This window comes from Rhipicephalus sanguineus, chromosome 1 (assembly GCF_013339695.2).
Source record: "Rhipicephalus sanguineus isolate Rsan-2018 chromosome 1, BIME_Rsan_1.4, whole genome shotgun sequence".
Taxonomy (NCBI): Eukaryota; Metazoa; Arthropoda; class Arachnida; order Ixodida; family Ixodidae; genus Rhipicephalus; species Rhipicephalus sanguineus.
Genome location: NC_051176.1, coordinates 111,650,746 through 111,667,636, shown reverse-complemented (window position 1 = coordinate 111,667,636; position 16,891 = coordinate 111,650,746). Strand labels below are relative to the sequence as shown.

General features: G+C 41.7%; 1 protein-coding gene across 2 annotated transcripts in view; it reads right to left on the bottom strand.

Moving 5' to 3' along the window:
* Positions 1-2,974: 2,974 nt before the first annotated feature.
* The window catches only part of LOC119396130 (ribosome-recycling factor, mitochondrial), a 31,679-nt gene continuing 17,762 nt past the window's right edge, over positions 2,975-16,891 (bottom strand). For both annotated transcript variants that reach the window (XM_037663224.2, XM_037663234.2), the window contains exons 5-7: positions 14,318-14,409; positions 7,083-7,242; positions 2,975-3,125 (exon numbers count right to left, since the gene is read on the bottom strand). In XM_037663224.2, coding sequence (XP_037519152.1) covers positions 3,042-3,125; positions 7,083-7,242; positions 14,318-14,409 — 336 coding nt within the window. In that variant the 3' untranslated portion in view covers positions 2,975-3,041. The remainder of the gene's footprint in view (positions 3,126-7,082; positions 7,243-14,317; positions 14,410-16,891) is intronic.

Below are 16,891 nucleotides of genomic sequence, written 5' to 3'. Positions count from 1 at the left end.
ATATTGGAATTCATGTTATTTCTGATGTACAAATACAAAATGTGCAAGAATTAGTAAAGACAGTGAAGTTGAAACAACATTCTTTTTTCTTTTTATCAATGCATTGTTAGCAAAGGCTTGTCCTTGAAATTCTCTCTGGTGCACTACTTTATTCACTAAGTATCCTTGACGTACTATTGTGAGAAATATGAGCTCAAACACACGAGCGCGTGGCGAATGGCCTTGAACCCTACAACGGCTGATTTGCAGCAGCCGCTGTCGGAAACAAAGTGGAAAGGGCGCCGCGCTTCCGCCAGCTGCTGATATTCCCGCCTTGATATAGTTGTTGCAAAAACGGCACCTTATAGCGTTTCAGTGGCCGCTAGCAGTGATATTAATTCACATCAACTCGTACAGCTACACCCAATGACCAACATCAGGCTATGTAGCTGCCTAGATATAGGCTGTGACGTAGCCAGGGGTGGCACAGCTGTGCCAATTGCGCCAAAGTGCTACATTTTCGACTTTGTGTGCCAAGATGCGCCAAAACCACAATATTTCTTGAAACTGCACCATGCTGCTCCAAAACGCAGAAACTAACAACCGCAAATTTGTTTTCTGTCCGTTTTTAAAAGAAACTGATAGAAGTGTAAATGACTATAATTCTGCTTCGTCCGCAATATCTAATGTGACGTTCCGTATGAAACTGGAACCAGGGAAAGTAAACCTAACATCTGACTAAGACACGTTGGCTTTTATGGTGCTATATAGTCCGGCGTTCTCGGCTTGCTGTGGTCAGATATGCAGAGCCAGCACAGACGGCTTCAGTCTTGGCGCTAGATCGTTTTACCTTGCGTTTTCACAAGCACTACTTCACACATTCCCTTTGGACAACAAGATAATTACGCATGCAAGATTACTTTAATTGAAGAATGAAGACACTGAAGCGGAGATGCACTCTTTGCGATTTCTTGCGGCCCATCTACCTTGGATATTGTCTGAATGCCAGGTATTTTCGCTAATAGGTGATTGGCACATGTTTAAGTGTGAGGGCGCCAAGACTGTACTGTCAGCCAATGAAAGAAATGATGTTTCTTGGGCAAAGGTATTTTCAATTAAAACTGCAGCATGTGCACAAAAATATACTTTGATGTCCAAAGTAACCAACGTGCTTTTTTCTTTGCCTCGTAGAAACGCAGACGTCGAATGAAGGTTTAGGGAGAACAAGAACCTTCTTGAGTGGCGCAGCTCACTTAATATTGCAAGCATCAAAGGGATATGGCAAATAAGAAGTCACTTAAACCGCTACAGTAGTGATGCGAGAAGAGTTCCCCTTACTGCTGAACTGATCAGGAGTGTCAAGCAGTCCAGGGCAAGGTGTGCTGAGAGGCTCAGCGCTGAAACAAGTGCTTAAAAATGGAAAGTCATAGATGTTGCTACCAACACCACAGAAGAGCTGATGCAGAGTGACAGAAAGGTCTTGGAAGGCCAAGTGGAATCAAGGAGAGCATTGCTCTCTAGTGCACATGAACTCATTTGTTCCGGCATTAAGCAGAATGATATTCGCAATATCGAAAGTGGCCAAGCACTCCTTTGCAAAGGAAACTCTGCCCTGAAAGAGGCTATTCAGCAAATTGCTGAATTTTACAAAGTGCAGAAAAGGCAAAAGCAACGAAGTTGAAATAAAAGAATCATGCAATGTTTACTTTCATTGTGATATCAAAATTGGTGACATCTTGTACCCCTTGGTTCCACTTCTTGTAAATTTTTTCCAACTTGCAACTTTAACATACAAATAATGCAGACATGGAACATTTGCCCTAGCTGTTGTAAAATAGTTTCTTAACACTACTTAGGTTCTGTTGGTTCTTGCAAAAAGGTTGACTAGCTTTTTTTTTTTTTTTTTGACCAGCTGCTCCAAAACACAGTTTTCCTGCTCCAAAACGCTATTTCTTCTGCTCCAAAAACTGCTCCAAAAGTTATCTGAGTTGTCCCAACCCCGCGTAGCCTGCCATGATGCACAGGCCATGCCTGTATTATATCTACGTGGTGTTGGCAGCTGAGCATTTTGATAGGCCTCTTTTATTTATTACTGTTTTTCGTGCAATCTTTTTTTGTGTTATCATTGCTAACGGCCGATCGCACACAATCAGCTGCCGTTTCGCAGCAACGCTAGCGAAGCGGGAGTCCCAACAGCCAGCAAAAGAGTGCCCCTCCTTTCCTCTCTGATTTCAGCAGCGCCATCCACGTATCACGCTATCTCGGTTTCGAGGCTATCTGCCACGCGCTCGTGTGTTCAAGCTCATATTGCTCATGATAGTACAAATCAAAGTGCTTAGTACATGTAACACAGAAAATAAGCGAAAGGCCTTTCTTCACTGCTCAAGCACGAGGAACACTGCTTTTTGAGAGAAAACAAATATAAAAGATATTAACAGCATTTTATCCTATTGGGGCATTTTCTCAGAATACTAATTGCTGTACTTTCGCACTCTGGTAAATCATAACACTTTGTCCACATCAGTTTTGTTGATAGATGTTTTTGGGAAATATCAGTACTGTTCACTGGAGCTTACTATCGAGATCAAACTGATGAGCCCAGGTCTTGCCAACTGTAACAATTCATCCTGAGCTGCCTTCATGAAGTCTTACCAGCATTACTTTGCAATATTAAAGAGTGAAATGCTTTTGCTCACTTGTCAAAGCAATACGAGATGCTAACACATGTTATGTTGATGATATGCAATTCATTGCATCCATATAGAAGGCTTCCATTAAAAAAAAATCTGAAGTGCATGATAGCTGGGACACCCTGTATAGTATATATTATTGATAAAATAAGGCACTGTTAAATAGCAAAGTAAATCTCTCAACCTCTTTCCTTCCTGCCACCACATATTACTATGGACGGGGGGGGGGGGGGGGGTATGCTTGATACTGGGAAGCAGCTATCGCAAAAATGTAGTCTGAGCAATCAAAGAAAGGAGGACCAATGTGCAATTTTAACAACTACTACTCATTTATTCCCCCCTGTTCCAGTACATTCACACATACCTAAGGGACTACTTTTCTCCCAACAAGTCCTGCTGTTTGGCTTTTGTCATAGCATCAGCTTTGTTCACTGTATTTTCTATTTCCATTTTCACCTGTGCCAGTAAAAAAAAAAAGAGTAAAATTACACAAAATATCACCGTTATGTTCACAACTTGCAGAAAGGTCAGATACAATCACACAAAAGCAGTAATTGTTTGCCCGCTAAACAGAAACGAATGGCCCCTAAGATGATGTAACTGCAGCCCCTTCATAAATGTGCAGGTAAGCATTTCCCTAGATTTAGTGCAAGTAATGCTTTCTCAGAATATTGCTTCCCCGTGAAAAAGCATGTTCTTTTTTTCAAGGGTTGAGTTGGAAGTACTTTGGTCAGAGTTGCAACACACTTTTTTTCCCCGTTTAATTTTTATAAAAGCTCAAGGACGTGGTGACAGTCCTACCGTGCTTTATTCTCAGTATTTTTGCAAGTTTTCTTTTACCTCGTAGAACATAAAAGGCTGCTACCAAGCCCAGCACACTGCCCTGCTCAGCAAAAGTGTAATGGTACCTTTTTTCCAATGAGAAAGTTTCCAGTGAAAATGCACAAGAAAAAATGCAACCATATGACGGCAACAGATAACGAAACCAAGGAAAGCATACGTGGTGATGTTTGTAGATTTTAATTGAAGTGCAGTAAATATGCATTGAAGTGCAGTAAATTTTTATGTCTGGTGGTCCTAAGCCACCAATTTCGCACACATTGGGTCCTTGCACACAACGTGAAACTTTGTTCTGCTGACAGCCTGACCAGAAGCATGCTTGTACCGATTTTACGAGCAGGTACCCGATGGCAGCTATTCTCAGCCTTCCACAACAGCAGCAGACATTCAACTATGTATTTCACTGAGGCTATGGTGAGACAAGGTCCACCCAAAGACCTTTGCACATCCTTGTGACAAGTACCCAGAGTACCCATACAGTGCTGGGTTGAGGTACTGCTCTCTCCATTATTGGGAAGAAAAAAAAAAAAGTGGGTCCCCAGTGGTGCTGGGCATTGAAAACCCAGTACCTCTCGCACTGAAAGCAGACACCCTACCATTTCACCATCACTGCTGTTTTCAAAGGAAGTAATTGTGGTCGGTTACTATTTTTCTGTTATATGTACAGGCTTGGTCCGTCGTGTTACCAAGATGGTGTACAAGGTTACAGTCGGCTGTAGAAAAAAAAATTTCTGAGCAGACAGGTCGCTGCTTCAATGACAGGTCACGATAAAATCAATCTTGAAGGCCCCTAGTAACCTTCTGAACCTATCTGCACACTGCAGGCAATGTGGCTGCTCAGCGCTTTTCAAGCATGCCAATGTGCTAACTGAAAAGCGCGAACTGGAAATGGAAATTCTGAACACTGGCAAAAGTTAATGCATACACAGTCATGCACTGATGAATTTTTCTTATCCATCAGTGCATGACTGCACTGATGGATAAGACATTACTGTTCCTGAATAATAGATGAAGCTTCAAAGCACCACCTTTAATCACCTCCCCCCATATTTTTTGCTATGCTAACATTAGTATCAGCAAGTTACAACTGGATGATTAAAAAAAAAAGTAACTGCATTTGCCACATCTTTTTACTGCCTGTCATAAAATCTTTTTTTTTATTATTCACTAATAATGTGGTAGAAGGTGCCAATTTGTGCTCGAAGTTCAATATTTTTCAATAAACATCATTCGCAATGGACCGTCTTTTTTGTGAACTCTTCTTTTTCCTGTACTACACTGTGCTATCCTTTAAAGGCCAACTCCGGCGATCTTTAGAGGTCAATGGATCTCAATAAAATTCGCTGGGTACGTTCCTTTTCACGTTCCTGTTATTTATGCCAAATTACAAGCTGGAGACATACGCAGATTCATTACAAATGAATTTTATTGATTGCCCCGACTCTCCCCACCTCGCTTCCCAGAATTATTGGCAACATTGTGTGCGTGAAGTCATTCTTGTTAAAGCGAAAGTGATGGAATCGAGGGGCCACTAGAGCATCTGCTATCCGCAAGGCAACAATCACGCGCTGTGTTTGGCGAGCGCTTCGTTGGCTGGGCGTGTGAATTCCAGTTCCTTGTGGTAATGCATGCGATGGGTGGCAAGTGGTGTCGCATTGTGCGCTGCACACGATTTCCCATTGGCAGTCACAAAACACTTGCACCTAATGATTACCCTGCGTCTTTAATTAGCATGTTTTAGCTAGCAACACCGGTTTACCGCACGGAAAGTACGGTAATACCGTACCGGCTAAAGAATGCACATGCGTGAACATCACCGAAACACTTTCCGTAACATATACAGGGTGCACCGTGACCGGGCCTATCGGTATACGGTGAGCTGCACATCGTGCGAAACAACGTAACCTAATCTAGTAACGTTGGCGCGAAAAGGTGGCTCGTACTTGGCTTATATTAAATTCCTTCGGCCCTACCAACATGACGTTAAATGCCGCTAATGCCAAACTTATGCACTCTTCCCATAGCAATATTAAAAAGCTTTAGTTAGTCCGCAAACTTCTCAGCAATAGCATTTTACCCGATCGGGACCGGCACGCCTTGCATGATTTCCGGTTTTTCCCGACTTATACATCACGCGAAGACAGTATGCTCAGTTGGGTTTCGGTATTGGTGTTGCACTTTTTTGCTTATTTAAAATTATTCTCCAATTTGCCGAGTATTTCTGCTATCGGGCCCGTGACAGGATCGTCTCAGGAACATAAAAGCACCATTACTTTGACATGGCCAAGAAATCGCCGGAGTTGGCCTTTAATAGCACAGGTACTATATAGCCGTCCTCATTACTGCATGTCCCAGGGCAAAAAGGTTGCGTAATTTGTTAACTACAGTTGCTAAACATGCAAACGCTCAAATTTACCTGGACAATGGAGAAACGTGCCACGACAACAACATGCTTTCAAGAGGGCATGACAGCCTACTTTCAATGTAAGCAAGATTGTATAGGGAACTCAGAAGCATGTCCATCCCCCCCAATTTTATATGGCTCTTCTCGGTTGGTTGCAGTAAAAAAAAGCAACGCCACTTGATGCAGGAGCAATGGACCACGCACACCAGACCAAAAAATTTTTTAGAAGAGGATTCAATAATACAGTCAATTCCTTGATTTCTGCACAGCTGGGAACTGAAATGTGCAGTATAGTAGTCATACATCAAGCTGCACATTGCAGTTTTGGAATACAGGCATCAGTGGCGCGATCTTGTACACGTTCCATAATAGAACAGAACGCAATGTCACGAAAGAACGAGATGGAGTAAACGAAAGGCCAATAAGCGCAGGGCAACCAACCCGGAATGAATGTACGACGTTTTGATCATCTCTGGGGGACTGTATAATGACATCAGAAATGTTTTTAACGCATAAAGAAACATTTGAATATTCTATCTGAACATCAGTATTTCGGGCCTTGTTTTTTAAAGCTTGAAATTTAAGGGCGTGATAACTTTAACAATTTATTTGTGTTAATGTCTTGATTGGGCGCTGGGTGGTGTCGCAATTACACGAGACATTTGGTGGTGGCACTGGTGGCCATTTTCGCAAACTGTCGGCGCAGGACTGGATTAAGCCAGAGACAAAGTGGGCTAATTCACTTCTTTGGCCTGAGCACTTATGTTTCGATCCAATTCAGGTTGTCCGGAGACCGTTCTATATCAGTTCTATCGGACCGAACAGTGTTTACGTCCATTCTTCGTGTAGTAGATGACAAAATGATTGACAGCACTGCCTCTTCTGGTTGCTACTCTCATGTCTGACAGACATATGTATACACGCGAATCTTGACCAATCCCACGTGACACGATAGAACATTTTATCACAGAACATGTACAAGATCGTACCCCAAGTGCAAGACACCTTTTTTTTTTTTTTCTCTTCATACTTCCCACCCTTCATAAACACCTCTGGTCAACAGCATAAATGTATCTAATCCAATCCACATGTAGGTCACATGCGCTCCAAAACCTGAATAAATTTTTAGCTACATATCCGCACAATACAGCCAAAGCTTCACCACTCACCTGTAATGTGGCATTATATGAAAGATCTTCCGAGGCATTCTGCTTATTTTTCTGGATCTCTTTGACGTACTTTCGCTCTATAGCGAGCAGATCCTCTTTTGCCTTGTTAAATAAGGTCTTTGCATTTTTAGCAAGTGATTCTCTGTGCTCTTTTGTGATCCTGTAAAACATGAAAGGTAGTTTGAGTGAATGACTGATTCATTGGTTGCATTTAATGCCTGAATGTAGCATACAGGCGGTCAGACACAACACAGTAAAGGGCTCCAGGTTATTTAACCATATGAAGTCTTCAACATGCACTGAAAACACGTACAGTGCTCGGCAAATAAAATGCAATACTCAGAGTGTGTGGATGCCTCGAAGCCCCTTGATCTTGGAAAGTAGCAACACTCCCCCACGTGTGCTTTCCTCCTCACTTTTTAACTTTCGCTCTCTCACTGGCCAGCATTGCACACAACATGCTTATCACGTCTGCGTCCACCGGGAACCTCTAGTTTTAGTTTTTAAACATACTTTTAGTTTTGCACGCAAATTAAGCAGTAGTAGATATTCAAAAGAAAGTGTGTGTGAACAATGAACAAAGTGAAAATAAGGAAACCTGTGCAAAGGTGATCATCAATCAGATTAATATTTGTGAGGGAAGAGCTACAAATAAAAATTAGAGAAGACAACAACACGACGATAAGATGAACAGCACTGCATAACTGGGCTTTAAAATAAACATGTCTGAAGTGCAGCTGTGCCTGGTGCCAAATTCTTGTTGAGATTCTGGTCCACCAAATATGTAAAAAATTGTGTCATTTTCCCCTAAAACATTACTAAGAAACTACACTTTCCTAGGAAATAAGAGTGTTTCACATCAGCGAAGTCCCTTCTTCCGACGTTGTGCAATGTCACAAATGGCCAACACTATTGCACGTCCTGCTTTCAAGGAAATTACAAATGCACCAGTTTTAGTCTTCGTCAGGTCATGTCTTAGTCTTTGTTTTAGTCTTCGTCAGGTCATGTCTTAGTCTTTGTCAGTTTTAATCGGGCAAATGTGAAAACCTGTGAGTCTTTGCCAAGATTCTGTTGTAGGATGACATGACTCTTAAAAAATGTAAGACATGCAGCCACAGTTTTCATTACAGGACATTGAATTTTCCCTGGGGGGGTTAAAATTTTGCTATTCCCTTTTCCAGCCTGTTGCTGTATTGAAATGCACAAGAGCAAGGTACTCTTCTGGCAATCAAAGCTTATCTTGAAATGAGCACATGTGGCCTGGCAGTATTATTAGCGCAGGCAAGGAAATGGAGCCTGGAAAGAAAAAGAAAACAACCAAAATAACTTTTATGCTGTGTCTATCACGTGAACATCAGCTGACGGGGCAGTATCACATGCCACAGTAAATCAACATGCAGGATGTGCTGGTGGTAGTAAAAGAGAGAACGAAAGAGAGGAGGTTGGCACCACAGATGGGAATGTGGCAGCGAAGATCTGGGAGCGTCACTACTTTCTCGAATAAAGGAGCTTTAAGGCTACCTATGCTAAGTGTGCCACCAGTGAGCTCTTACGCAAATGAGCTTCACGAGAGCTGTGGCATGTGCTGACGACAAGAGTGTTACACATGGTGACTGAATCCATTTGACAGTCATTCATTCAGTACTCCAAGATGACATTGGTTGGGCCCTGCCAGCCCTGGTTTTTTTGTGCTCATGTGCCAAGCAGCATGAAGCACCCACTTTCACGTGGAAGCTGGTTGGGCAAACATTATGAAGGATTGGAATGCACATTTGTTGCAGCTTACAAAATGCATGTTGTAAAACAAGGGATTAGGCTACCAGAAGTTAAGAGGCACATGGGTAATTACAAGAGGGACAAGGGCAAAAGTACTCGAAGTTATTCTTATATTTCTTCTAATGCTGTGGTGTCCTCTTTTTTTTTTTTCAATAAACTTTACATGCTCCTTCTTCACATGTTCCCCTTTCTTTTTTTTCCCTCAAGAATACAGTGCGGAGTAAGCACTTTAGCTCTGTTCTAACACCATACGCCAGGCTACCACATCTTCAAAAATATGCACTCAAATCCTTCAAAATGTGCCTGCAACTGCTGGAATCGTAAAAGTATGTTTGGCACAGCCACTTCAAGTAGTGTGGCAAGTAAGTGTGGAGTAAAAACAATTAAGATATGAAACACTCCACTGGCACCACGACAAAACACCAATTAAACAACTGACAGCTGGATGGAGTCCCCATGTATCACGAATGCTCTAGCCCTCACCATATATCACAATTCATCAGCTCCACACAGTGGCACAACAGGCACTGGTAGCCAAATGCAGAGTATCAGACTTCAACTGCTCAGAACTATAGACAAAATATTTTGCATTCCATCCCATCAAGGACAACCGTGGCAGTCGCAAACTGAACCCTTGAACTTCTGCTCAGCAGCAGAACACCACAGCCAAGGAGTCACCACAAGAGGTTGACAAAACGAGCAACAAGCTACAGAACGACTTGTCAATCATTACGCAATAAAAAAGGCATAGTTTAAAATAACAGCATCATGCCACCCTTACTTCAGCACACTGTCAATTCTACAAGCTTATCATTAAAAGGGAAAGTACCGATCATTTTTAAACCATTAAACACAACACGCTTCAGGTTGGCACTGTTGCAATGTTGTCCACAAAAACATGATGAAATTTCTTGGACAGTACATACGTAGTGGTCAGAACAGTAGAACAGAAAAACAGTAGCAGGGTCAGAACAGAAAAACAGTAGCAGGGTAACTTATAATCATCATTATCCAGGAAGTGCAGCACTACCATTTAATGAACCATTTGCAATTCCAGGCTATTGTAAAGCTAAATGAGTGAGACATTTTTAACAAACACTTGATAAGTAGTATCATGCTCAATTGTACACGTGACATGCTTGCTTTCTCAGATCAAATAGTTTCTTGTCTTTAATGCCAAAGCAACCATATTTATGTATATTTGTACAATGTCTAACACCTCCTTTCATGTTGTCAACACAATTTATATATATTTGTAAAACGTGTAACACCCCCTTTATTGTTGTCAACACAGTAAGACTGCAAAATGAAATGCTGGCATCTGGAAATATAATTTATTTTATTATTTATTTTGATACCAATACTTATTAATAGCCGTAGTTTCTTTTGTACAATTAAAACCAGATTTAGCTAACTAATCTTGTAGCCACCATTGACAATTTGTGGAGCTGCATACTTCCCGTGCAAACAGCACATAATATCAAGCGCTTGCTTTCACATAAGCATGTCAGCAACCAAAAAAAAAAAAAAGCATGACAATATTTCCCTTTAGTGAACAGTCACCTGTCAGGCTGTCAACGTACCAGCATACAGTAAGGACTGGCATAATAAATAAGCACTGACAGCTGGCACAACACCATCAAAAGCATTTTGATTAAACATACATACTCTAACCTCACATTCAGACTTTTTCTCCTGACTTTTCATATGCAGTCATGTTTTGCTACAGTTTCTGATGAAGTTTATATAGCAAATCATCCATACTAATCCAAATAAAAAATTTTCAATCTGAACACAACAACCTGCTTTTTCACATAATGATCTGTAGAAGCGTTCATATTTGATGAAGCCTTGGTAATTTGAAGGGTATTCTTTTCTTCCTTCCTGTCCATCCCATTATCAGTATGAACGCTGTCATACATCCTCCTGCAGCATCCTCGCTGGAATCCTGAATTGCATTCGAGCCATTATTTTTTATAGAACGGTCTTAATAGGACACTAAGGGAAAATAACAATTTATGTCAGAGTGAAAGCTCAATGTATGACAATGTCTAAAACGGCAATATTATCAACAGCAGTGCCCTACTTAACGAGAAATTAAGCTAAATGTATCACACGATGAGTGCCACGAGCGGGACATTTTGGAAATGATCCCGATGATGTGAGAGAGTCCGACTACAATTAATCACTCGTAATCAAACTAGCTGCAATAAAAAAAGAACCTTCCATGCATCAAGAGACGTAATAAAATGCTGCTTGTTCGTTTCTGTTTGATTAATGGAAAAAAAAAACCTCTTTGGCGTTGCCATGGGGAACGGCGCGCATGGTTCAAAGGTTTTGTTTTCGCCGAACTGTGCTTTGCCCGGCGCCCTGCTTCGCTCACGCCGTCGCGCCTCAGTGGTAGTTTCGGTACCGTGTACTGCCGCGTGTGTTTTGCGCGTTTGTGAAAGTCGCTCTGACAGAAAGTTCAACAAAATGTCGCATGCATGTGATGTTGCCAGATGCCTGAATGGTGCACGCCGCCAGTGCATGCCGCCACGCAGTAAAGGCGGGCAACGTTGGGCACGGCAACAGTGACGTGAGAAAGACCGCTTTCAGGCGGGTGATTTGAAGTGCGCTAATGCAATGCAGACCACTAAAACATGATTTTATTTCAAAATAAGCACTTCCTTGGCACAAAAGTAGCACAACAAGGTTTCTGGACCACTATTGCAACAATCAACGTCGACTCAATATTTGCCTTTAGTGTCCCTTCAAATAGTTGTCATCGCTTGGCTTAAAAATCTTTTACTATAGAGGTTTCTCAGACAATACTAATCATTTTATGGAAGCCTCATGTGTGTCCACAAGTTAGTGTAAATGTGCATCAAGTGCACATTTACGCTGAGGGGGTGAAAGCTTGAGAAGCTTCCACCCCCTCAAGCAAGGCTATTCTGCACTTGAAATATAGTACTATATACATAGCGTGGTCAAAGGTTGTTTTATATAGATGCTGTTAACATTAAGGGTACTGTTCGTATATGGGCTTTGCTTGTTTTTGCCAAGTCCATCATCTGAATATATAACAAGTTTCCATATTAACAAAGCATAAAAGTACCGGTTTGACTCCCACACGAGCTGACTGTAAGAGAACTGAAAGTTGGGCAAATTGGTAACTATTCATGTTGAAATCGCAGTGCACACAGAAGACAAAGGCACAGTGAATCACCTGCTGATTAACTTCACTGTGTCCTTGTTTTTTTGCTCGCAGTGATTTCAACGTGACTGGCAGGATTCGTACAGGTTTCAAAGGAGAAAATTAAAGGATATTCAAGGAATTTTAAGGGCCTGTTGCACGTTTTTCAAGGACTAAAAAACGGCATCGAAATGAGAATTTTTCTTCACACGTGCCACTAACCCACACGTGCTCGTGTGAAAAGTTTGTTCAGGTGTACTGAAAATTAAGCCTCACATATGTGGTCCAGGCGATGCAGGCCAGGTAGACAGTTGCATGAAATATGACATGCAGCAGAAATGCAATGACTGAGAGAACGAATGCAGTGGTTATGCGAGCAGGGCGAGCAAGAAAGTTGCAAGGAGACTGTCAGTGTCATCTGTCACATAAATCATGAAATAATGAAAGCACAAAGTAGTGTTCCTGTGGGAGCATTAACAGGAACAATAAACCACCGCCACCCGTAGTACCATCTGGTATATAACAGCGCGACTGTTGAGTCCACTGTTCCATGCATGTGGGTGCGCATAGCCTTGTCAAAATAAAACCAGGCTCGTGACTATGGGTGACAGATGTTTTAATCCAATAGCGTTAGTGCCCGCACTTGAAGAAAAACGCCATTGGTGTAAAAAGTAGAAAAGAATTAGCACTTCCTTTTACTAATTTATTTCAGAAAATGCTTCGTTAAATCAGTTATGGTTCCAAGTTAGTTTCGTTAGTTCGGGTTGACAACAACGTTGAACCTTATGTGTACCTGCCGGGGAATGCAAATTTCTTTTTTAGATTGGGAACTACATAAATCAGTTAGACTGATTTTTAACTGTATTATTCCACTGTAGAAAAGTCTAGCCTTGATGCCATCTAAAGTAGTTCCCAACACACAACAAATGTTCAGGACAGGTGTTGAGACTTCTCTAGTATTAGCAAGGCTTGACATCGTTACAGAGTACTAACCACATGCACTGCTCGCTTGACAGGGAAAAAAGCAGCATAAATGCAGGAGACAAGAGTGAAGTCGTAAGGAGATAAGCAGAGACAGAGAAAGAAAGCGAGACAAGATGAACTGATGGGTGAGGAGTAAAATAAACAACAGGACAAGGCACGAACGAACATAATACATGCAAACTCCCCTGGAGTACTGTTTCTGAAATCGAAAGTTTGCCGCATCGACACTAATCTACAACAGAAAGCAGGTTGCACTGTGGACTTTAGACTGCACGGGTCCCGAAATTCAAGGGTTTTCAAGAACAGAATACAATTCCAAGACTTTCAAAGGCCTTGAAAATGTAATTTTCAATTTCGAGGGTTTTCAAGGACCTGTACAAACCCTGGACTGGTCATAATAATGGGAGTCAGTACAACAGCGAGCCACAATGTATATATGAGCATTCGGTGTCATACAGAAGCAACAAACAACGGAAATCTACTCTAAATAAATGCATGGCTGCTACAACAATGGCAACACTGTTTATGCAACAATATGCACTGCAACTGCAACTCTACAAAACATGTTCACTGTTAACCAATAAGTCAGCTCAATATGAAGTGGCTTGTTGAACAGCGCCCATGAGCTGCACAGGTGCCTCACTTTCAAAACATTACACGCACTGTCAGTTTCATTAGCGGAGCATTAAACAACACTAAATTAGTTTAAACAGATAAATTATTCTTTGAAAACTACTGTATGTAATTTCACAACTATTGGTGCTTTACTAGAAGAGAAAATGAAAGTAAATGTTTCATTTTTTTTTTTAATTTTAATTTTGTACCAAGATCCTCAAAGCAGTACATCAGCTTGACATAATGGATATCAAAGTTTTTTTTTCCCATTTTTGCTATATTGGCACAATAAAAGTTCCAGAAATATGCCATGTTAAGTTTTTGGCTCCTTTGAAATACTAGGCACCTAATCCACTTTTACTGACAAATTTATAGAGTCCCTCGAAGACACCCATCAAAATCTATGACATTGCGGCACCCTAGTGCAGGAACTTCAAGGTGGCATGTCCCCATGTCTGTCCTTATTGCACATTTTCTGGCTTACCATGAGAACATTTGGCTTACCAAGACTTTTTGTGGCAAGAGTGGTGTTTTTGATATTGTAGAAGGGGAACTGTAAATTTACTAGTCTTACAAATTAAAGTATCATTCTCTGTAGTGTCCCTTTTTAAGCAGGATGCCACTAGTATCATTCAGTACATGCAGCATGCCCAAATTCCATGAGACTAACGGCACAGAATCTTACTTGGGAAGGTGGCAGAACACTGTCGTTCCATCCTGCTGTGTGGAAATGTTCAACCCAGATGCCTGAATGGCCTGTAGAGTTGGCTTGATGGCCTGTTCAAAGGTATAATAGTTACAATGTATATTTGTTTTCTATCAAATGACCAGAATTTTTGCCAAAAATAGAAAAAAAAAAGGATGCTAATGAAAGTCCTTATGGGTGATTCCACGCAAGATCGAACAATCAATGGCTGGTCAACTTCTCAAATTTATTTCAAAATTTTATATATTATTGCCTGATGAGTGGAAATAAGAGATCTGCAATTTGTTTTGCCGCCAAAAATTTTCTCGAAGCACAGGAAATCAATAATGACGAAGAGGTGGAGTGGAGCGCTCATCCACTCTGCTGTTTTGGCCAACTTTCGTTATGAATTGCACAAAATATATTAAAGTCAGGTAGCTGAAATTTCTTTAACTAAATATATGCATGCTTTTGCTTCTGCTCAGGTATTTTTAGTTTTGATGTGTAGTGTAGATGTTTTTATAAAAAACCTCAAAATTGGCCCAGGAAACGTTATTTTCTTTACTTTGAAGGTCTTTATCTCGAAAAATCCTTGTAGCAGAGCGACAAAAATTGGGCATTACGTTCTTCGCATGCTTATCTACCACACTGCCGAATCTTATATTTATATAGCTTTTCAGTAAAGAGATATGATCGGCCGAAATTAAAGAAAACACCGGACAATGAAAACTTCTGACGAGAATTAAAAAAAAAACCCATTTTTTAAATTTCTTAAACTTTGTCCACTTATTCTCCTCCACATCAGCTTTCACAATCATTAAAAACATGTTGCATAATGTCGTTTCGCTAAAAGTTACGGCCCCTCCAATAAGACCCTTAGGCAAGGAGTGGCAATTCAGACTTCTTGCCCAGCAAGTGTATAAAATGCAGGTAGGATTGAATTTCTTTTTATTAAAAGACCAGCAGTACCAAAAAAAGTGTCGACAGCACTGAAGACATTAATTTTGAAAATATTTGGTCACTGCAGCGGCCACGAGCGCGGGGCTACCGATCAGGCGCGCGCGCACCCGAGGTGCTCGTTGTAAGAGACGGCGCAGTGAGAGCTCGTTTTCGCGTCCTCAAACCGATTGAGTTCGAAACAGCAACACCTCTCGGGTGACTTGAACGCACATGCAGCGGTAGTCGCAGTGATCTGGTTAATTGCGTCGATTTCTTTTTCAGGGGGCATAAGAATGTCATCGTTAAACTGTGCGTTCCGTGAAGATCTTTCATTGCAGTGGTAGCAAAAGCACGCGTAGCACAAGTAGTCCATCTCACTGGCAGTCACTGATCTTTCGAGCGTTAAACGTTTCTTCAAAGCGTATATGCCTAGGTCGGTAACTGTGCGAAATTTTGGCTTCTTTGCAATAATTAAAGGAGTAATGACACAATTTTGAGACATCGCAAAAGGGACATTTTTTGCTTCGTTGGTATGCAGTGTCAACGCTTTCCACAAACTGGAGTGGGAGAACACATATAAAATATTTTAATTTGACTTTGAAGTTTTCGTCGCTGAGCATCTGCAAGCCAGCTCCACTGCAAGGACATTATCCCGACGAGTCAACACAGTTCCCCCGATTATGCGAGTTCTGCGTCCTGCATGCAGCCTAAATCGCAGAAATCACTGTCAAGGTCACAGGACGACAATTCACTCATCGTTGTTTATGTGCACCACGAGCAGATGACGAATTTGCTGCTAGTACGTCGCGAGTTTCTGTATCTCCGTGACGTCACACTGCTATGAAACGACACTGAGAAGCCACCCCCTCGATATCTAAACCGAAAGTGTCTTTTTAAGGTGGCGCTAATTAAAATATATACGACGCATTCCCAGGCACCACAATAGTCGTTTTAGGTTTCTCGACACCAGTATTTTATTTAGAGCGACAATCCGAAATTTTTAGAAAATCGTGTCAGTATTCCTTTAAACTTCTTGTGCTTCGAAAAGTAGTCTCCACAATACACTCATTCAGAGCTATACTTTCTCGCCATGAGACTCACAGGAGGAGTAGAGTAAAAGCAAAGCACAAGAACTATTCGCGCCGAATGAAGTGTGAACAGCGCTCTGAACGCGCGGCTAGTTCGGCCGTCTGCTGCTGACATCTAAGATAGGCAAGCGCATCCGGTTACCGATAGTTTCGCTCTTCTTTCCTTTGACATTCCATATTTTGCTATGTCACTGGAGCGCCACATTAATGCTTTCCACTGATCGCAACTGGCGCAGCGCAGTTTCTCTGGCAGCAGCGTGTGTGAAGCGAGCGCTCATAGATCCCTTATAGAGTTTTCATCTTGCTTCCATCTCCGCTGTGTTATCAGCGCCTATAGCTGCGATGCGAACACAGGGCGGATAAAATAGCGAAGCTGCAGTGCACGTGCGTTCAAGTCACCCGAGAGGTGTTGCTGTTTCAAACTCAATCGCTCTGAGGACGCGAAAACGAGCTCTCACTGCGCCGTCTCTTACAACGAGCATCTCGGGTGCGCGCGCGCCTGCTCGGGAGCCCCGCGCTCGTGGCCGCTGCAGTGATGAAGTAATTT